The 23,296-nt window shown below is 40.7% G+C and overlaps 2 protein-coding genes across 4 annotated transcripts in view; both read left to right on the forward strand.

The window, feature by feature from the left end:
• Positions 1-16,630, forward strand: part of LOC114805403 (A-kinase anchor protein 6-like) — a 181,218-nt gene extending 164,588 nt beyond the window's left edge. For all 3 annotated transcript variants that reach the window (XM_029078760.2, XM_029078759.2, XM_029078761.2), the window contains exon 8: positions 16,581-16,630. The gene's annotated coding sequence lies outside the window, so the exon portion shown is untranslated. The remainder of the gene's footprint in view (positions 1-16,580) is intronic.
• The window catches only part of LOC100081655 (A-kinase anchor protein 6), a 113,916-nt gene continuing 107,204 nt past the window's right edge, over positions 16,585-23,296 (forward strand). Inside the window, exon 1 of the mRNA XM_029078758.1 lies at positions 16,585-16,729. Coding sequence (XP_028934591.1) covers positions 16,632-16,729 — 98 coding nt within the window. The 5' untranslated portion in view covers positions 16,585-16,631. The remainder of the gene's footprint in view (positions 16,730-23,296) is intronic.

Consider the following 23,296-nt stretch of genomic DNA (forward strand, 5'->3'; position numbering starts at 1 on the left):
GAAATGGTTGCCTAGATTTTACTGGGCTTTTCTAAGGCCCAGCTTGATTGTTGGCTGTAAAGGGCCTGTAAAGAAATATATATTTATGAATTTGTAAACACAAAGAATCTCTGCTTCTGCCATAAAACATGATGCCTGGATTCCCGTTGAGTGAGAAACTCCCATGCTGTGCAGAATGGAATATTCATTTTAACCCTGGCTTCTAGTTGCACAAGCTGAGAGGTGTATTGAATTTGCACGCTCCATAAAGCACTCACCTAAAAGTTCATGGGGCTTTAGAGGCAGCCCCTCCAAATTCCACACAAATTTCCTATAGAGTCCCACAAAGTTTCTCATATTGCACTAATGGGAACCCCCCTTCAACTTTAGCAAAAAGTATGTTAATTGCCTCAAAAGCATCACATTTTGGAAGGGATGTGTGAATTTTATGATTGGTGTATTTATGTTTGTGTGGTGATATGAAGCAAATACACATATATAAAAATAGGAGAGCCTCAGTCCCTTTCTGGGAAGGGATGAATTTTATCATTTCAACAATACTTCTCTCTTTCCAATCCTTCTTTTAAAATAAATTCCGAAGCAAAGGAGGAGGTGGGACTTTGGGCATTAAAGCAGGAAACTGCTCCTTTAGTTGCAGTTTTCTGCCACTCTTATCTTATTAATTGTTGTTCCTGTTCTTTATGTTTATGTTTTTAATTGCTTCAGCTTTCCTTATGTGTCCATGATCAACCTTCCTCAAAGCCATAGACTAAGAATCCTAATTAAGATCCTAATTAATCCTATTCTTAATTCATACTTATTGAGCACTTACTGTGTGCAGAGCACTGTACTAAGCACTGGGGAGACCTCAGTATAACAATAAACAGACACCTTCCCTGCCCACAATGAGCTTACAGTCTAGTGGGGAAGACAGTCATTAATATGAATGAATTACATAAATTACAGATATGAACTTAAGTGCTGTGGGGCTGGGAGGGGATTAAATAAAGGGAGCAATCTCTTGAGAGCCAGGGACCACGTCTAATTCTCATCTGCTCTTTTTCCCCCAAGGTTTAGTACAGTGTTTTTCACACAGTAGGTGGTCATTAAATACTCCTGAATGAATGAATAAATAAAGAAAAGGAGAAAGGTGCCAAATTTCCTTTACTCCACACCAGCCACCTTTATCTACCTGAGCTTTCCAAAGAATGTATCAGATCCAAGTAAAATTGGACTGTGAAATTTCCTTTGATTTCAGCTTTGGAGGTTGGTTCTTACTTTGGAGAGCAATTCCCCTAGGGGTGGCAAGCCCATCCCTGGGCAGATCCCCAGCCCTGATTCTCCCCTCTGTCCAGGCTGATGCTGGACAAAAATCAAGGTTTTGTGAGTAATAATACTCATTTATTAAAATAATGATCTTGATTGTGGTATTTGATAAGCACTTATTATGTGCCAAGCAGAGTACTGAGCACTGGGGTGCATACAAAATAACCAGGTTGAACACAGTCCCTATCCCACATGGGGCTCATAGTCTAAGGTGGAGGGAGAACTGATATCTTATCCCCATTTTATAGATGAGGAATCTGAGGCACAGAGAAGTTAAGTGACTTGCTTAGATCACACAGCAGGCAAGTGGCAGGGTGGGATTACACCCGGGTCCTTTGACTCTCGGGCCCAGGCTCTTTCCACTAGACCTCACTGCTGAATGTCAGTAGAGGCAGGCAAGAGCATAGATCTCTTAGGCCAGAGGCTGAAGGCTTTAAACAGGCCCATTTGACTACATGTGGGCCAAATATCTGAAACTAACCCTGCTCTCTCTCCCTCCACATCTCCTCCCAGAGAAGATATGCACTGGCTGACTGGGTTTTTTTTAATGGTATTCTTTAAGTGCTTACTATGTGCCAAGTCCCATACTAAGCTTGGGGTAGATACAAGGAAATCAGGTTGAGGACAGTCCCTTGTCCCCCTCACCCCACCACACATGTGCACCTAATGGGTAGGGTTCTTTATTTTCTTGTATCTGTTCCTGAAACTGCATTATTACTGATGAGTAAGTAGGCTTCACATGTCACAATCAATCACTCAGTCGAATGTATTTACTGAGTACCTACCTACTGTGTGCAGAGCATGGCTCTAAATGCTTGGGAAAGTGCAGCAGAGGTGAGAGATATGGTCCCTGCCCTCACAGAGTGGAAATGAAGTTTCATTTAACCTATCCTTAAAGACCAAATATTTTCCTTGAAAAGCATTAAGATGTTGGTGCACAAGGACATATTATGCACAAATTATATATCTATAATCATTTATTTATGTTAATATATGTCCCCCTCTAGACTGTAAACTCGCTGTGGGCAGGGAATATGTCTATTATATTGTTCTACTGTACTCTCCCAAGCTCTTGGTTCAGTGCTCTGCACACAATAAGCGTTCAATAAATATGATTGATTAACAACCAAAGGATGTTTCAACATGGGGAGAAGGTAGTAGGAAGAATGCACCATGTGCAAATGGGTAAAGCCAGTTTCACTTTATTCAAAAAATGGATTAAAATCACAGTATGGGTTTCAAATCCATTGAAAGAGGGCTCTTTACACAAGGGAAGATGGTAAAATATATTCAAAATGATCATAAATCACTTTACCTTTTATTTGTCTTATAATACGCCACTCAAATCTTGCTAATTGTCCAAGGTGGTGGTATTTTAATAAAGGTTTTATGCCACAGAACCTATTTTCTTTTCCCACGTGTACCTACAATGAAGTGATAGAGCTGATTTTATGGCTTACATTTATTTTGAGGGCTGCAGTCTGTGATGTGATAAATATGGTATAAGTCCTCTGAAAGAAGAAGCAGAAGAAGCAATACTGAGAGGATATCAAGCACTTGTAGAATTCAAACACCTTAAATATTCAGCAAGAGGAGAAAGAGGGAAGCAAGTGGCGTAGTGGTTGAATGTTGTTTCGGAGCTTGCATCGTTAAAGGATTTCTTCTGTGGAAACGGCAAGGCAAATGTAAAGGCTACAATTTGATTCAGTCTGGGCTGTTTTTTGCCTCACTAAGGACTCTGTTTAGGCCTGCTCCCAGGTTTTTGCCCTTTCTGGAGAGCTCTTACTTAAAAACACAAGTGAATTTGCTGAGCGGTGTCCAATAACAAGGCTGAGTGAAAGTAGTGTCCGATGTACAGCTAATATGTCATTGAGAATTAATCACGGACAAATCCCCATGTGTATCTGTTTTCTGTCCATGGCCTTAAAGGGCAGGATTGCATAGTGAACCGTTGATTATGCATTTAACATAAGTAATTGGCATAGACTTGACCTATCCATAGACCAAGACATTATTAGCCCAAAAAAAAAAAAAGGCACCTCAGCAACAGATCAAAGCGTATCAGATCGTTTCTGATGACCAAATCAAAAGACTTCTGCCTCTGGGCTCAGTAGAGGGCACCAGATCCCATGGGCTACAGGGACAAATTCATCCTTTTATCCTAAATGTCAGAGAGAGCCAGAGGGCCAGTCAGGTAGAAAGAATCATTGGAGAACTCGTACTCTGCCTGGTGGAGAGATAGGCCTTGTAGGTGCTGTCAGTCTTCACTCTATCAATCAGAACATCAGCCCAAAAAGGCGCAATAAATGATTGCGACAGGGGGGAGGTTCAAAATGTCAAAATTGATATCGTTGGGTTTTCTTGCACTGAAATACCCTAACTTAGAATATTAATTTCATTTTGATGGAGGTTGTAACTCCTGATCTGAATATCTGCTTTTTTTGTGTCGTCAACTCGACATGCATTTCCAAAATGATGACTGCTGTGTGATTTACAGTCTTGAAAAAAATAACATGATAGTAATAACTTTGCAGTTTTTTGTGATGCATGAAGATCAGATTTTGTAATGTTGGTTAATGCTTTGCTAATTAAAGTGTGCATGTTAATTAAAGCAGAGGCTAATGTTAATTACCTATATTAATGGAATCTCATGTAGCACCTGCCTGAAGCAATGGGTTCAATTTTCAAAATATCTCAATTAAGGCTGAAACTTTTGATTTGCATCTAGTAGGGTTTCAATTAACTACATTGCAAACTTAAATAACACACTTAGGGGTGCAAAATATCAGCGAGCACATGTAGCTCAGTAGCAATGGTGGGTTTTCTCGTTTATTGACTAGATTGGGGAGAACTGCTAGGATAAGTAAGCACCATGTCTTTGGTCTGCGGGAAACATCTCTGGTTGTCATAACTTCTCTAACTGTGAGAAGTTTCCCTGTGGTTATAGTTAGATCCCTCCTTAGGTTTCTTGTTAGAACAAAATCCAATGCTTGCTGCTCTCATTTCCAGCCAAATTGGAGCACGTATAGGGAAGTGGCAAAGGATTCCCGATAAAAGCAATGGCCAGCATTCTGGGAAGCATGAAGGCTTTGGGCAGAAGGGAAGCAGCCTCTGTTGACTTCCATCCAAGGCAAGAAATTAAATCATTAGTTATCGGCCATGAAATTATACATGAAGGAGGAATGACTGAGACATTTAATGAGCAATTGCATGAAGAGATTCAACTAGACGAGATGCCGACAGACAGTATTCATCACACTCATTCGCTGGTCCTTCCCCAGTCCAGAGGATCGTATTTTGGGATCCCCAATATTCCAGTGGGGTCTTGGGAAATGAAATAATGGGCCAACATGACTACTGAACTCATCATAGTTTCAGCAAAATGGTTTCCCCTGTTCCTGTAATACAGTTGGAGTAATAGCTTAATTTTCAAACAAGTCTAGATCCCATATTGATTTAGCATTGTTGGGAATCTGCGCCTGTAACTGTGGTGTTCTGACAGACTTTGGCTCTGAGAGTTGAACCTCAAACCCTTAGAGCCAAGATTCATTCAGCTGAAGAAAATGTTAAACATGTGTATGATTTTCATGGGTAAGGAACTGCCTGTCAGGGTGATCCTGTGGCTGCAAATTATTTACCGATCTGTTGGGTTATTGGCAAGCAACGAGAAAAAGCAGTATTGGTTGAGTAAGATATGCCCTTTTGAGAACAGTATATATTGGAGGACACAGGGGAAAGTGAATATCTCCTGAAATGGAGAGGGAAAAAGACTTATGGATTGCATTTTAGGAAGTAGGTATTTGCCAACTCTAATGGTGATTGAGTTGGTGAACTATAACCATCATCAATCAATCAATGATATTTTGTATTAGACTTTCTCAGAATGAGGAACTGGATCTTTACGGGTCTGTCAACAAAGTCCCCAAAATTACTCGGTCCCCATTGTGAGGACCCATCCTCACTGACCAGGTGGCAGGGCATCAACAGAAATTCATCCAGAACATCTGGAAACCTCTGATAAGAAGTGACCACCTCCCAAGTGAGTGAACTCTTCCTAGGGGAAGGCTAACACTCAAATGATCCATGAAAATAGAAAATCTTTGTATTTGGGTGAAAGAGCAGGAGAGAGAGAGAGAGAGAGAGAGAGAGAGAAGAGGGTTGAATATCACGTTTGAACAATTCTCAAAAGAGATGGTGGAAATATTGTAGAAATTGAAATTGCTTTGCTGAGGTCCAAAACAAGAAATAATAGAGGCCTCTGGGGTTTGAAGATGATGCTACTAATGGAGAGATTCTATTAACACCTTAAGTGCTTGAATGAATGTCTGGGACATTTTCCCCTTTAAAGATCAAGGGCTTATTCAGGCTCACCAGGGCTGGTGGATAGTAGACAACAGATGAAGAATGTCTAGAATTAGATCTATGCAGCAGACTTCAAATCGTCTTAAAGGAACTAGGAAGTCAACACTTATTTCAAAAGAGAATGGGGCATGTGTGTGTGTGACTCATGTCACCAGTATGGCATGATATTCTGACCAAATTGTTCCTTTGCCCTGACTAGCCTTCCTCTTGGGTTGGGCCTCTCCAGTCCAAATGCCCACAGTCTTGGGAAAGTCCCAAATGACAACAGTAGCCTGGCCACACTGTCTTCCTCCAACAGGCTATCCCCAAGATCGACCACATTCCATAAAACTGCATCCCCACCCCCCCCCCCCCCCCCGATTTAGAGCTTCTTTACGGATGTTTGCCCCCCACCTGTTTCCTTTCTTCTCAGGTAGAAATTTAATTTCCCAGGGTCCAAAGCTTCAGCACTCAGCCTCTAGATCTATGGCTTGGTTACCTTGCAGTGGTAATTGAAAGGCAGATTTGCTTGCTGCTTCTGAATTCCATTGTCAGGAGTTTGACCTCTCTTCAGCAGACACTGTCATTTATTATCTCAGGGCTCTTAAGTGTTAGTTCTCTCTGTCTTGAACTTCACTCATCCTAACAATCATATAACTTTCAGCTCCTCTCAGCTTCTCCTTCCCACTTTGACTTTCATCATGCAGACGCAGTTAGGATCCCAGCACGTGAGGCGCTAACTCGCCACCCCAATCAGAAGTTTCATCCTTTTTCTCCGACTGTGGGCTGAAATGGGTTTTTCATCAGCTTGGCTAAATTGCCTGTACTGCTAAAATTAGATGCTGTCACTTTAAATTGAAAATCGTCTCATGCAAGAGATCTGAAGCCTCCGGGGTTTTGTCCTGCCAGTGGTTTGAGATTAAGGTTTCCTTCCTGAAATCCAACTCTCCATGTCTCCTTCTGAGCTTCAGCTGTTTCCCGGGTGCCATCGCCAGCGTCCTTCCTTCCCAGGGTGCTTTCTCTACCGCAAGTCGGAGACCCCAGCCTAGCAGGCCAACCTTTCTGTTCTCGGGGTCTTGCTCTCCCCCAGACACCTCTTGCCTTCTTCTGTCAGGGAACAACTCTACCTTAAAGTACACTGCAGTCTTAAAGTTTTGGAATGAAGAAATAAAAGGCACTGCTACATTCAGTTTCAAATGAAAAATCAATCTTAACTCAATGGACTGAATGAATGAAACTGTGTATGGCACATAAGTGCAAGAGGCTATCAGAACATTCATTCAAAGGTATTTATCAATCACTCGATCAATGTTAATTATTGAGCGCTTACTGTGTTGAGAGCTCTGTACTACGTGCTTGGGAGAGTACTGTATACCAGAATGGATAGACTTAGTCCCTGCCCGCAGCCACATGTTTCTTGGCATTGGTGCAGTCTCTCTCTCACCAGAAAGTTGTGATATTAAGTTTCTACTATGTGCCAGGCACTATGGGAGATGCAAGAAAATCAGATCAGGCACAATCCCTATCCCACATGGGACCCACCTGGAGAACAGGTAGTTTATTCCCATTTTACAGATGAGTGCTTTACTTGGAGTAGGCACTCAGTACAAACCTCTGCGTGCTGTAAACTCTCAGCACAATGCTCTGTATCCAGAAGGTGCTCCATTCAGTGCCCTGAATAGGTCTCTAATAGCAAGTTACCCCCAAGTGACACCTCTTTGTAATGTTGTTAAGTGTTAAGCAAATGCCACAGGGTTGCCACTGTAGCCTAGTGGAAAGAGCACAGGACTGTCAATAAGAAAGCTTGATTTTTAGTCCTTGCTCAACCACTCATTTGCAGTGTGACATTGAGCAAGTCACTTAACTTAACTGGGCTCAATTTCCTCATCTGAAAATGGGAATTATGTATCTTTTTCCCTCCCTTTATATTGTAAGTCTTGGGTGGGACAGAAAATGAATCTGATCTGATTATTTTATATCTTCCTCAGTCCTTGGACATTAAGCACTTAACAGATACCATAATTATTATTACTACTAATTATTATTATTTAGTATTATTATTACTACTAATCATAATTATGGTATTTGTTAAGTGCTTACTATGTGCCAAGCACTATTCTAAGGGCTGGGGTAGTTACAAGGTAATCAGGTTGTCCCACGTGGGGCTTATAGTCTTAATCCCCATTTTACAGATGAGGTAGCTGAGGGCCAGAGAAGTTAAGTGACTTGCCCAGAGTCACACAGCTAAGTGGCGGAGCCGGGGTTAGAACCCACAACTTCTGACTCCTAAGCCTGTGCTCTTTCCACTAACCCATCCTGCCTCTCTATACTACTGTATAGAGTAGGTGCTCAGCATAGGTCCCTAGGTAGAGTAAGCATCCAGCAGCACCGTGGTTTAATGGATAGAGAGTGTGGCTGGGAGTTGGAGAGTAAGCACTTAAAAAATACAATTCTTGTTCTTCTTCTTATTATTACTACTGTATATTCATTCATTCATTCAATAGTATTTATTTAGTGCTTACTATGTGCATAGCAGTGTACTAAGCGCTTGGAGTGTACTGTTCGGCAACAGATAGAGACAATCCCTGCCCAATGACAGGCTCACATTCTAGAGTAGGTGCCCGGCATAGGTCTCTAGATAGAGTAAGCATCTGGAAACGGCATGGCTTAGTGGAGCATATGCCTGGGAGTCAGAAGGACCTGGGTTCTAATTCCAGCTCCACCACATATATGTTTTGTGACCTTGGGCAAGTCACTTCACTTCTCTGTGCCTCAGTTACTTCATCTGTAAAATAGCGATTAAGAGTGTGATCCCCATATGGGACAGGGACTTTGTCTGACCCAATTAGCTTGTATCTACCCCAGTGCTTAGAACAGTTTTTGACACATATGGTTCTTACCAAGAACCATAATTATTAGTAGTATTCTTATTATTATTAGTACAGTAGTAGTATTAGTACAGTGCTCTGCACAAAGCAAGCAACCAATGCATAAGATTGAGTGAACGAGTGATGCATGCTGTTAATTTTCTGCCTTTCATTTCTATGGATGCAAGTTGTGAGAAGGAGAGATCTTATTTGAATATGAGTAGTGACGGCAGGTTAGTTTTGTGTCAGTCTCTGGCACCACGCAAGTGTGTTATGGGTGAGCGTTTGTGGGGGTGTTGTTGCCCTGAGACCATGGAGGTGTATGAATGTTTTGGGGGTGTTGTTGCCCTGAGGCCATGGACCCAATTCCTTTCCCACCCCTCCAGCACCACTCCTTTTGTGTCCACTGTGATTCCATTCACCCTTATGGGAAGGAACCTGTCTGGTAATTCTTTTGTATTGTACTCTCCCAAGTGCTTAGTGCAGTGTTCTGCACATAGTAAGCTCTCAATAAATACAATTGACTGATTGATTCACCCCAAACTTTTCTTTCTTAGCTTTCGCTCCCCTGTTCCCAGGTCAGCAGCGTCTCTCTGAGTTATTGCAACTAGTCACCCCGACCGCTGTTTATCCAATAAAATAAACTGGTTTTGCCCCCAGATCGACTCTTGAAGTAAAGTGTTAAATGGGGGTGGACTTTTCATTAAGAATAAACATATCGTTTCTGAAAAATAATTCCAAATGTCCAAAACACACGGTTTAGATCTGTCATTTGATTTCAAATAGATAAATAAATCCCCCCAGCATTACTGTACTACCATTTTGGACCCTGATGGTTCTTTTGATTTTCTTTGTTTTTTCCTCCATCTCACCAAACACTGTATTTATCAGTGGATCACATATTGGTGCAGCATTTAGATAAATAGTATTGTATTTTTCCTTTTAAATACTTTTATATTCTCATCTGTTTTTATGGCATGTTACTGCATGTCTCCAGAGGCACACAGCATTTTTATTTTCAAGTAAATTTATATTAGTTACAGTCTCCAGCTGTTTTAGATATAGGATCATTTCCTGTCGGTGCTGTTTCCAGGACAATTCGTTTTTTCCCCTCACAAAAATGAGAAATTTAATTTAACAAAGACATCCTATAATTGCCTTTGTATCTTGCAAGGTATCTTGCAATCTAAATATTTTATTTTATTTAAAACATCTGTCTACATAATATCTAGTGATTGTACCGGACAGTATCAGCCTTGTGAAAGGCAGCTGCTGCCACTTTTATTGAATTTATAAGGAACCACTAAAAATTTCTCCTTAATACAAAGAACTCTGCCACTGAGTCACATACTTAGGATTTTTGGTAAGATGAAAATGACTTGCATTTACAGTTCTTGTGAAAATAATCAGGCCTTTTTCAAATTTGGAAACACATTTGTTAAAAACAATCACTATGGAAACATACTCTACAAGCTGTAAGCTCCAGCTATACATTTTTCTCAACTCCATTATAATATAAATGATAGCAAATTCTCAGGCAACTAGCTACAAACTGGAGTCACATTTTAATTGCTAAGCTTTTTGGAGTTATTTGTCTGCATCCCATTTTCTTTTCATTTACAATCGCATTGTGAAGTCTTTCTACTGATTAGAGCAGTCAGTTGGAATTTTCCTGTCATTTTTTAGAAAATGCATGGGAAAAGATGGCAGTTTCTATAAAAGCTCTTTGTCTTGTTGGTGATACTGGGATTTGCTTGTACTGAAGCCCATTTGTAAATTATTCTTTATTGCCTATGACCCTTGGAGACAAAATGAAGTGTTTAACTTTTAATAGATAGTATCAATATATACACAGCAAAATGCCAAGTAAAACAGACAAGGAGGCATACTATATAGTATGTCTAAATAAGACAAGTTTATCTTTTCCAGGGAAGTAATCAAAATATTCCTTTTTGGAACACTAAGAGTATGAACAGGAAATGATTATGGCTCCCTCCTGACACTCTGTTGTGATTGACAGGAAAAACCAACATGAATGCCACCTGAGACGCGTTGTTCAGGAACTTTCTGGAGGGTAGTAAATTGGTGTTGGCACAAACACAAAAAAATAAAATGACTTGATTCAGCACTTTTCAGGTCTAAATCCCCAAACACCGAAGAAAGAAGTAAATATTCATCCAATGATCAAAATTTATATTGATTTTTATTCTACATTAGCAGCTCAAAGTCAAGATTCTTGACAGGGTGGAGGTGGGTTTGAATGATTCTCTTTGAAATGAGGATACAGGCGCCGAGCTGAGTGCTTCCTTGCATTCCTGAAGCAGAGGCACAAGCTATTAGAAGCCTGCGAGGTTACCCTCTTAAAAGAATGGTTATAAAAGCGCACTTGTTCGGTTCTGTTTTGATAACTAAATTGTTATTATTAGTATGTAAAGTAATTCCTGTTGTTCCTGCTTCGTTCCTTCCTTTCTATGATCATCTAAGGACAACTATTTTATAGAATTTCAAAGGAAGCAGAGAGCGTGTCGCCCAGTCCCAGAATTAATCGCAGCGTTTGCTAGCATAATTGTATTTGGGGAAGAACCACCAGTCCTCTTAGGCAAGGAGAAGCAAAGATTTTTCTCTTTATGTTATACATCTTTAATTTTTAGTTTCTGCCAGAAAGTAAATAAGGATTTGCCAGAGTGGAATCTGGAAGACAAGGGTGAGAGAGAACACGGACGCAGCATATAAACACAGACACGGTGTCTGTGCTCCTTCGTGAAGAGAGATTTGTGAAGGAAACAGCTTTAGAGAGACATAGAAAATTCTAATCATCCCCTCCAGTCTACAAAATATAATCCCAGAACTCCCCCCATCCCCCACATGACATAAAACTCTGAATCCGTAATGACTTTAACTACTTTCATTAAAAAGGGAAAAATGGAAGCCATCTCCAGTCCTGTAATTCGGTGATATACTTGTTTCTTAGGCTAGTGGGGTGTTTTTGGGGTGGGAGGGGGTTGGATTTTTTTTTTAATAAACATCTTATTTGGCATTAAAATCTCCTTGTAAAATGGAGGGAGAGCTTATTTTTCTTTACAGACACAGAGTATGGGAGAAATAACTCAGTGTTTGAACAAATTTCCTGGCCATGTCTCATATACTTATAATTCACCAAACATCTCTAAGAGCATAGCTTTGAAATTAAATTTTCCAAACATTATGGGGATTGCTTTAATGGTATGCAAATTGCCATGAAGTCAATAGCAAAGAAGATGACCCCCTCAGCAACACAAATATTTTACGTTTAAAATCGGTTATCCTTAGCAGTTTCCCTGACCTCAGTGGGTGTCAGCATCTTCAAGAGGATGAGACCTATAAATAAGCCTGAGAAGTGTTTTTTTTTCCAGACTTGGCAAAATGTTTAGAGAGCTTCTTCTTTGAATCTATGACCATAATTATTATAAAGTAACTAGTCTCAGTCACAATTTGCATGTCATTACCAAAATACCTCATTTTTTTCCCCCCAAGAATGATCTTCTATTGATCTTTTGCCTTAAACAGATTTTCTTTTAAATAGGGTGGGTAAAAGTATGTGGTTTATATTATCGGTAATGTTTTTAAAAAATTCCTTCTGTTTTGACAACAGCATTTCCCCAAGTGTGCACATATCCATCCTGTAGTTTTTATTTCTCAAATTCCATATCTTCTGACTAAAACCAAATTACAGTCAGTCTTTTCCTTAAACATTGTTGTGGCTCCTGGTTCTCCCTTCCATGAAAAGCATATATTCAGGGTATTCAAATCCTCCTAACCCAGCAGAGGAAAGAGAATTGGGTTTATTAAGAGTTTCTCTAGTATGAAAACAGTTGGGATATCAGAAATAGCAAGTGGCTTCACTGCTGTTGCAGACAGGAAAGGGAGCCCAAGAATCAAAGCCTCAGTTCTGACCATTTGTGTTATATCTAGCATAGCATATATTTGCATGCATCAAAAATAAGGCCATAAGCAGCGCCATACTGGGTCAGGCTAATGGCCCATTCAGTCCAGAGTTCGGTCACCAATAGTGGCACAGAAGTTGCTCGCTTTGCATCCAGAGCCAGTTATGGACCTCTCACCCATGAAATGATCTACTCCCTTCTCAAACCTGTTGATATTTTTCACCCAAGTAACTCCCTGTAATTAGTGGAGTTGTTTCCTTGGGGTTGCTTTGAATTACTATCTTCAGGCTTCAGTGGATATCCCTTTGCCTGGGTGCTGCGGAATGTGGTTAAAAATTCCATGTTCACTCTAGGTTCAGTCATATCAGTCAGAAACTTTGGTCATATCCTTTCTTGGCCTTCGTCTCTCCAACCTGAAGGGTCCTAATCTTTCTAGTCAATCCTCATATGGCAGCCAAATATCTGAATTCAGTCCTCCCCAGACACCTATGAGGGCTCCTTCCTGAGAAAATCTCAGGTGCAAGAGGGGTACAGGAAGAGAATGGAGGGAACATTCTGAGGGGAAAGGGAGGAAGCAATGGGAAATTTGTCCAACAGACTCAGAGAGGGATAGAGCAACCAGCTTATGATGGTGAAGGGACAACTTTTCATGAAAATAACAAGAATTGTTGTGGTATTTGTTAAGCAATTACTGGGGTAGATACAAGGTAATCAGGTCAAACATACTATCATATGATAGAATAAGTCTAAGCAGGAGGGAGGACAGGTGTTTCATCCCCACTTGAAAGATTAGGAAACTGAGACAGAGAAGTCAAATGATTTGCCCAAGATCACACAGCAAGCAAGAGGCAGAGCTGGAATTGGAACCCAGGTTCCCTGACTTCCCAGCCTATGCTGTTTTCAAAAGGTCATGCTGCTTCTTGTTTGAAAAGAATATAGAAAAAGTCTTTATACTAGTAATACCAAGTGTCCTTCCATATTTTTCCTTCATTACAATTTGCACTTGACAGAATATATAAGTGAACTGCAACTATTAAATACTTTGGTAAGATTTGTTTTTAAAGGCCACATCAGCCAGGACCTGAGCTTGCTTCAGGAGTTGGGCAGTTTTATTTACAATGTAGAACTTCAAGAAATAAATAACAGGAAGCGGGAGGAAAAGGTTGATGTGGAGCTCAATATTTACAACGAGCTAAAGACAAAAGCAATCAAGAAGGAGTCTTGTGATGGAATGATTGTCATCCTTCTCTTGCAACAAAATCAATTGCATTGCTGAAAGGGAGATGAGGCGTGGTACCGGGTAAATTTCACTGGAAAGTTTAATATGATCCATATATTTTGATAATCAGTCTCAACTGCATACTTATTTAAATTTTTATAATTAATAAACTAAAGGGCAGCAACAAACTTAGTGCCTGTGGGTGACAAAGTCCTATTTCCCATGAGTGGAGGCCATTACATGGGAATGAGAATGAAAGACAAAACAAGGTCAATCAATCAGTGGTATTTATTGAGTGCTGACCATATTCAGAATACTGTACTAAGCACTTGGAAGAGTACAATAGATGTGGTAGACACAATCCCAGCCCTCAAGGAGCTTACAGTGTGGACCAGTGAACCTTTTCCCAAATTCTCTTTCCAACTGCAGGATGTGTGTGTAATAATTATAACAGTAATAATAATTGTGGTATTTGTTAAGACCTTACTTTGTGCCAGGCACTATACCAAATGCTCAAGTGGATACAAGCAAATGGGGCTGAACACAATCCCTGTCCCGCATGGGGCTTGCAATCTTAATACCCCTTTTAACAAATGTGGTAACTGAGGCACGGAGAATTTAAGTGACTTGCTGAGGTCACACAGCAGACAAATGGCAGAGCTGGAATTAGAACCCAGCTCCTTCTGACTCCCAGGTCCATGCTGTCTCCTCTAGGCCATGCTGCTACTCTCTGTATGCCTTCTATAGTGTACATTGAAGCTCTAGTTCAGCCTCATTTGAAATGTTCCAAATTTACCAATGAGTCAATTTCTATAATTTGATTTGGTGATAACCATCATCTAAGAGTGTTTTTCACTGCATCCAACATCATTTCCTATCCTATTTCATTTACTGTTCTTATGCTTATAGCCACCCTCTGAACACTCTTCCAGGAGAAGCATCTCATTGGTTAAGTGGAAAGAGACATTTTCAATATTCCCTATTGTATTTATTATTTTCATTTTGATCCTGAATATCAATGGTCTTGTTGCAGCAATCATGCCATGCAATTTCAGATTTCATTTATTTCCACCTCTGAAATTATTTCTTACTAAGTATTCCTCGGCCATCAAATTCTGAGATTTGGTTCTCCCCAGATGAGTCACTTTGTTTTTATCGGGTTGAATTTCATTGTATTCTTTTTTGCGTTTATAATCTTCTGGGTCCACCGCTGTTATCCCTCCATCTTCCTTAGCATTTGCAAACCTCTCAGTTTAAAGTCAGCTACATATTTCATTAGCATGCTGCCTACCTCTTCTTACAGATCATTAATAAAGATGTTAAATAAGACCAGCTCCAACATTGACCTTTGTGCTTTCCTATCAGACACCTCCCACTAACAGGATATATTGCCACATATCAGTACCCTTTGTTTACAGGGGCTTTTTTTTTGACTATCCCCCAAGAGCCTACTACAGTTCTCTGCATGCAGTAGGCACTCAGTCAATTCTGTGGATACTGTTGATTTTGAATAGTTCTTAATCCTTGTAATTCCATTCTTATCCAAGCCAAAAGAACACATAGTAGAAGAAAAATTTCCATAATCTGCATCCTGGGATTGACTCTCCAAGACTTCCAAATTTATGGCATTAACTTTGGTCTCTACAAGTTGGTTGCTTATGGAAAGCAAAAGAAAACAAAGAAAATTACTCTAGCTCTGTGGGATTATACCTCTGAGTCTCATAGACCGCCCTTTAGCTTTTCAGTTCATTAATTTTTCCTTCTGTAACGTTTTCCACATCTTTCCCTTTGCCTCTATAGTTTGGGTCTGAAAATGGGCAAAAAATCACTCCATTGGCTCCTGGTGGCTCAGTTGAAAGCCATTTCCTACAGAAGAGGGAGTTTAGGCATCCACCCTCCCCGGGAGCTGACCCAGCACTATTTCCCTAATGGGAATATGAAATGAAATATCAAGGAAGTAGCAGTATTTAAGGTTTATCAGAAAAATTAACAGGCATGTTTAGGTTTTAGTGGAGCATATTAAAGGGAAACAATAGCCCTTTGGTTCTCCAGGACATGTGAATTCAACCTTCCCTCTCCACCTCCCCACCGCCCCTGACTACTCACAGGCAAACGTGCCTTAGAGAAGATCTAATAACTCGGCCTATCTAGTATTCTGAGCCTATTGAAACAAATTGATGACTACAGCTGTAGTGAATAAAGTATCTATTCAATGCACTTTCATGCCAAAAGTTATCCAGCTTTTTGCGAGCCAGGCCCCAGTTTGATAGAAACCAGCACAGTGAACTTATTGCCTCTTCCTACCAAAGTCAATGTGGCATAATAATCAAAAAAATCGAAACTACAAACCAGAGCATAAACAATGGCAGTGTTACATTAAAATATGTTAATACAGTAGCATACAGAACTGAATAGTACAGTTGTGGGGAGGAAGGAATTGTTAGCCACAGTTGAAGATTAAATCAAATATCCATGTAATTACAATTTATCTAACGTAGAGTGAAGGTAGAATAGAAGGGAAACACTCAAAAGTATAGAGCAGCATATGTGTGCTCGAACAGTGGGTATATTTCAGAGAGAAATATTACATACTGGGAAATGTGAGAATATCATAATGGAGTTTCACTAAACTTTTATATTACATCTATCACGGCAGATTGCAATCTGAGGAATATTTTGTCGGAGAGTATTTGCTTTGACTGCTGGGAGTTCATTTATTCCGGATATTTTAAAGGCGCTTGCTTAGTCTAGCTCTAAAATGCATTTCTCTCTTTTACTCAGTTGGTCTCCTTGAGGCTAACGGGGCTAGGGGAGATGGAATGAGGCAGAGGATTCCTGCGTCTTGAATTGTTAGACCCAAAGCATTCACTCGAAATGGATTCTTTCGGGATTAAAAGAATATCTCTGCTTTGTTTTTCTCTCTAGACTGAGGTTCAACTATGCTATCTGGAAGCACAAAGAGATGCCGTTGAGCAGATGTCCTTAAAGCTGTACAGCGAGCAGTACGCCAGCAGTAGCAAGCGCAAAGAAGAGTTTGCTGATATGTCAAAAGTTCACACAGCAGGAAGTACTGGGTAGGGAACTATTCTTTCTGTTGTTTCATTCTTGCTAATCTCTACTTTTTTTTACATGATTTTCTTTGATAGGTGTTAGGCAGGCATTTAGACCCTCAACCAAGAGACAAAGAAACCCACAGTCCAGTGTGTATTTATTTTCCTACCCATTAATTCCTGAATTGAAGACTGCTGTATGTCTTATCGACCTTTGTCATCTAAACCAGAACTTCCGAACTTTATTTTTTATATTATTTTTATTTTTTTATATTAGCCTTCGGTCTGTTTCTTCAAGAGAGTCTTGTGACCTTCAAAAAAATCTGACTTTGGTATCATTGTCCCCACAGATTCAGACTTCCTCACTACATCAGGTTTTGTTATTTTTTTTTAACTTCCTGGCTTGATTTTTAAAAACACCATGGCCTTACTAGAAATATTGAGAAATATCTGCAGAGAAATCATCTTCCTGAATGGTTTAGACTGTGAGTAATTAGTTTCAGAGTCTTTCAGACCTTAGGCTACCTATTTAGGATCATTTCAAGACACCTGGAACTACGAACTGGCTTTTGCCTTCCTTGTGGGATGGGGAATATCCCAGAATGTGCCTAAATCACCCTGCCTGTGACCCTGCCAAACTGAGTAGAGATGTAGCATGACCATATCTTGGTTTAAGCTCCTTTTGCCTTTGGCATATGTTATTGTTCAATGGTTATTCAAAATAATAATTCTGAAATTTCTTCTGGCTGTCATCCCATAGCTTTTCTTTTTATATTAACAATGTGGTTTGCTGGTTTTAACCAAAGGAAGACAAACAGTATTATTTCTCTTCCTCCTTTGAGAAACAAAGTAAAAATACACTGACGTTTGATCACCAAGTTTACCCAAAATGTTTAAGGAGGGTCAGATTTAAATCTGTAGACACTGGAGTCTCAATTGTAGAGCTACTGAGATGGTAGCTTCATTGGCCACTGGGTTATCTTGAGACAAAGAAAATCATCCATGGTTGTCTGGCATTTTTAGCTGGTATTTTGCTACGCAGGAGTTTTGATGGTATCATCATCATCATCAGTGGTATTTATTGAGCTCTTACCATGTGCATTAAGCACTTGGGTGAGTTCAGTGCAACAGTGTTGGTAGACACGTTCCCTGTCCACAACGAGCTTGCCATCTAGAAGGGGAGATAGACATTGATATAAACAAATTATAATATGAGCATAAAGGTTCAAATTTGGATCAGATGGATTAATTCAATATTTCCTTAGTGCATAAAGGAAATAGTGCATAAAGTTTTTGTATTGTATTTGTTAAGGACTCACTATGTGTCACACACTCTACTAAGCACTGGGGCAGGTACATGATAATCATGTTGAATGCAGTCCATGTCCCACATGGGGCTCACTGACTTCATCCCCATTTTACCGTGAGGTAACTGAGGCACAGAGAAGTTAAGTGACTTGCCCAAGGTCACACAGCAGATGAGTGGTGGAGCTGGGATTAGAACCCAGGTCCTTCTGAATTCCAGGCCTGTGTTTTATCCACTAGGCCAAGCTACTCCTGTCTATTTTTCTGCTATAATAACACTCAGATCCTCCCACCCATTCTAGGAGGGCAAGGAGGTAGCGTCAGCAGCAGAGTTCTCCTATATGTCCTGTCACTTCATGGTGTCAAAGGGAGTAGGGAGAAAGAGTCCTACACCAGGGTATTTAGGAGAGCCAGAGAGTGTGAGAGAGAAGGAGAGCTAGTGACAATGGTGTAGATATCTATAGTTAAGAGGGAAGGCAGAAAAGTGAGAGTGTAAAAGTTCATAGCTCTTAGGAATGAACACCATGAGGCACACAGGTCAAGTCTCACCTTAGGTTGCACATTCATGTTTTCCCAAAGGACCAGTGACTAAGCAACATAACACGCTCTTGCTTTCAGTTCCAAGGGCCCAACCTGAAGTTGTGGCCCTGGATCTCACTGGATCATGAGTTTGCCCCAGGGCCACGCTTGGGGCAAATGTAGCATTGTTGGGGGAAGTCTGTGTAGGTGGATTTGCCCAGGCCCCTTTGTTAAGTCTCCTGACAGAGATGAAAGCCCCACATTGTGCAGAATTTAACAGCAGAGTAAAGGAAAGCCACAACCACCATTCACAAAGGCCGCATATCCCATTCTCTCCTCTTCTTTACATACAGAAAGCCATTGATGGGAGAAAAGCCCGTGGGTGAGGTTATCAGGGGACTCTGCCTTTAAAGCCTCCTGCTCCCACAGAGAAAGTCTGAGGCGGTGAGAACAGCCCATAATGATTTTCTCTGGACATCTTAAAATTCCATAAACTTTTCCTTCTGCTGCACAAAAAGGTCATTGTTTTGGGAAAGTGGACGTGGGCCCAGGGTAGGATAGCAGGGCTCTTCATTTCTCATGCAAAATTATAGCCCATTTGAGAGAAGATGATCAGCAATGGTATCAGCTGAAACTTTTCTTTTGAACTCCTCCACCCCCATCTTTCCAAGCAGCTCAACGAAACCAGTCTTTGCCTGTGCCATGTGTACGTGCATCTATGTCCGTGTGCATTTATCATCACTTGAAGCAGGTGAAAATAGCTAAGATGGAAAATCTACAGTAAGAGCAACCCACGGTTGACTTTGCTTCTGAAAGCAAGCTGATAGACAAGCTATGAAGGGGATAACCTTTACAGATATTGATTATCTCTAGATTTCTGCCCTGACACAGTATAAATGTTTTTGTGTGGCAGCAGCTACGATACAACTCACCCAAGAGAATGCACTGCATTCTTAGCAGGTGTGTAAATAATTGCCAGAGTAGCTTTTACTCACTCCATGAGAGATGATATGGTCTGGGACCTCTGACTGGCCGAGTAAATTCTGAACACACTTACCCAGCAGGGACGAGGGAAAACAATGGTTTGCTGTTTGACGGAGTGGCCAGCTGACTGCTGAGTCACTGGTGAACCTAACAACTACAGAATCAGATAGAGGACCAAAGAGGCTCATGTTTTGACTTTCACGGAGAATATTGCCTCGAACCTGTGAATTTAAATTTCAAATCTTTATCTTGAAAATTTAAAATCCTTGTTTATCTGACCTGCCTCCACTGCTTTTCAGTCAATCAGTCAATCAGTGGCATTTATCGAAGGCTTATTGCATGTACAGCAGTGTATTAAGCATTTAGGAGAGTACAATAGAGACAACCGTTCTTAATTATAATAATTATGGTATTTGTTAAGTGCTTACTATATGTCAAGCACTGGTCTAAGTGCTGGGGTAGATAGAAGCTAATCAGGTCACCATCTAAGTGGGAAGGTGAACAGGTCTTGAATCCCCATTTTACAGAAGAGAAAACTGATGCATAGAGCAGTTAAGTGACTTGACCAAGGTCACACAGCAGGCAAGTTGCAGAGCTGGGATTTCAAGCCAGGTTGCAGAGCTGGGATTTCAACCCAGGTCCTCTGACTCTAAGGCTCTGCTGTTTCCATTAAGTCATGTTGCTCCTCACCCCAAGGAATTTATAATCTAGTATTCATTCAATAGTATTTAGTAGGAGAGATATAGAAATAAATTACAGGTGAGGGGGAAACAATAGAGAATACAGATGTATATCTAAGTTCTATGAGGATGGAAATGGGGATGGGATGACTATCAAAGTGCTTAGGGGGTGGGAAAATAAAAGATCAGTCAAGAAATCTTGACAGAGACTTAATTTCAGCAGAGGTTTGAATTGTGAATGTGGTGGTCTGTCAAATATGAAGGGGGAGGGAGCTCTAGGTGGGAGGGAGGACTTTAACTTTCCTCCAGCATTCCCTCTCCCTTAGTATTTCTTTGCATCAGTTCTTTCGTGAAGAGCGTGGTCTCTTCATTCACTTTATTTTCCTGTCATTTGTACAGTGCTCAGCACCCAGGAAGCTCTCAATCAATACTAATGGTAATGATGACAGTGCGTTGATGATAATGTCACTGTCATTATTATCATCATCATCATCACTGATGATCACTGATGATGATGATGGTGTTAATAATGATATATGAACAAAATGGGGACTGGCAGCATGGCACAGTGGAAAGAGCACGGCCTTAGGAGTCAGAGGACATGGGTTCTAATCCCGTCTCTGCCACTTGTCTGCTGTTTGACCTCGAGCAAGCCACTTAACTTCTCTGTGCCTCAGTTACCTCATCTGTAAAATGGGGATTAAGACTGTGAGGTCCATATGGGACAACCTGATTACCTTGTATCTACCCCAGTGCTTAGAACAGTTCTTGGCACATAGTAAGCACTTAACAAATACCATAATTATTATTACTATTATTATCTGAGATAACCAAGCCCATTTTTGTTTAATTTTCTGAGTTTTCAACAAACTGAGCTAGTTTTACTAATGAACGAATTGTACTTTCCAGCACTTAGTACGGTGCTCTGCACACAGTAAACAATAAATACGACTGAATGAATTAGCCCAGATAATCAACTCTCTTCTGTATTTGCCCATTTGTCAATAGCCTCCTCACCCTTAATGGTAAATTATTCTTAGTTCTGCAGTGCCCTAAACTTTCCATTCTCAGAAATATCAATCATTCATTCAATCAGTTGTATATATTGAGAGCTTATTGTGTGCAGAGAACTGTATTAAACACTTAGGAGAATGCAGTACAACAGAGTTGGTAGACATGTTCCCTCCCCTCTGAGAACTTATAGACAGGGTGAGGAGACAGACATTAAAATAAATTATGCTTATGTACATAAGTGCTGTTGGATTGAGAGTCAGGTGAATATCAAGTGTTTAAAGGGTACAGATCCAAGTGCATAGGTGACACAAAAGGAATAGAGAGTAGGGGAAATGAGGGCTTAGTCTGGGAAGGCCTCTTAGAGGAGATGAGATTTTAATAAGGCTTTGAAGGTGGAGGAGAGTCGTGATCTGACATATATGAACGGGGGCGGAGTTCCAGGCCTGAGGGAGGACCTGAGTAGGGGGCCAGCAGTGAGATAGATGAAATTGAGGTACAGTAAATAGGTTGACATTAGAGAGAGAAAGTGTGTGGATTAGGCTGTAGTAGGTAATCAGTGAATTAAGGTAGGAGGAAAGAGCTTATTGCTTTAAAGCCGATAGTAAGGAGTTTCTGTTTGATGTGGAGGTGGATGGGCAAGCATTGGAGGTTTCTGAGGAGTGAGGAGATGTAAACTGAACAGTTTTCTAGGAAAACAATCTGGGTAGCAGAGTGAAGTAAGGACTCGAATGGGGAGAGACAGGAGGCAAGGAGGTTGACAAGGAGGCAGATGCATTAGTCCAGATGGGATAAGATAAGTGCTTGGATCAGTGTAGTGGAGAGGAGAGGGCAGATTTTAGCGATGTTGTGAAGTTAGAACTGTCAGGATTTGCTGACAGATTGAATATGTGGGTTGAATGAGAGAGATGAGTTGAGGATAATGCTAAAGTTACAGGTTTGTGAGACAGGGAGGATAGTGGTGTGTCTACACTGATGGGAAAGTCAAGGGGAGGACAGGGTTTGGGTGGGAAAATGAGGAGTTCTGTTTGGACTTGTTAAATTTGAGAGTATCCACCATTTCTTCCTCCAATTGATGGGGTGGGTCTGTCAGAAGGCCTGCATAAACATGCAGTCCCAGGACCAGATGAATTGTTAGCGCAAGCTCAACCAAATCATGTTTAGCTTATCCGGAAAACAATGGTAAAGAGAACCAGTTGTGATTTTTCCTGTAATTGATTGAATGTGAGGTTGCTCCACTGGCAGCCATTAAGAAAGCCATGGGGTTGTAGGTCTTCCAACCAATTGTTGGTTTGGTCTTGCCATGAATCATAGCCGCTGCACATCCAGTGCCAAACCAACTTTTAACCTTTCTTTGTATATTTCAGAGCCAGAATACATTTACAGACATTCTCCTGAACACAGCTCAGGGCCAGGAGTTAGCGGAGGCTTAACGAGAGGAAGACAGATAAACCACGTGGGTTTTTTAGAAGAAAAACATTCTTAGATTCTAATTCAAAGGATATAAAGGTGAGAGTTCAAGTGTTACCCTAGCCTGCTAACAACCCAAAAATGGAGACTGAGCTTAACAGGAGATATGTGGTTGCCACAAAGAGAAAGGCAAGTGAAGTCAAAACATCTATCGGTAGACAGTGTAGTAAGAGATACTCCTAGTTTTTGGAAAAGACATATTAATAGTGAAATTCTATTCATTCATTCATTCAATCATATTTATTGATCACATACTTTGTGCAGAGCATTGTACTAAGTGCTTGAAAAGTACAACTCAGCAATAAAGAGAGACATTCCCTGCCCACACGGGGCTACAGTCCAGAGTGGGAAGACAGACATCAAAACAAGTAAACAGGCATCAATATAAATAAATAGAATTATAGATATATATACACATCAAAACAAGTAAACAGGCATCAATATAAATAGAGTTATAGATATGTACAAATATACACAAGTACTGTGGGGCTGGGAGGGGGGGTACAGAAAGGGAGTGAGTTGGGGAGATGCAGAAGGAAAGGGGAGCTGAGGAAAAGGGGGGCTTAGTCTGGGAAGGCCTCTTGGAGGAGGTGAGCCTTCAGTAAGGCTTTGAAGGAGGGAA

Source organism: Ornithorhynchus anatinus, chromosome 14, assembly GCF_004115215.2.
Source record: "Ornithorhynchus anatinus isolate Pmale09 chromosome 14, mOrnAna1.pri.v4, whole genome shotgun sequence".
NCBI classification, from domain to species: domain Eukaryota; kingdom Metazoa; phylum Chordata; class Mammalia; order Monotremata; family Ornithorhynchidae; genus Ornithorhynchus; species Ornithorhynchus anatinus.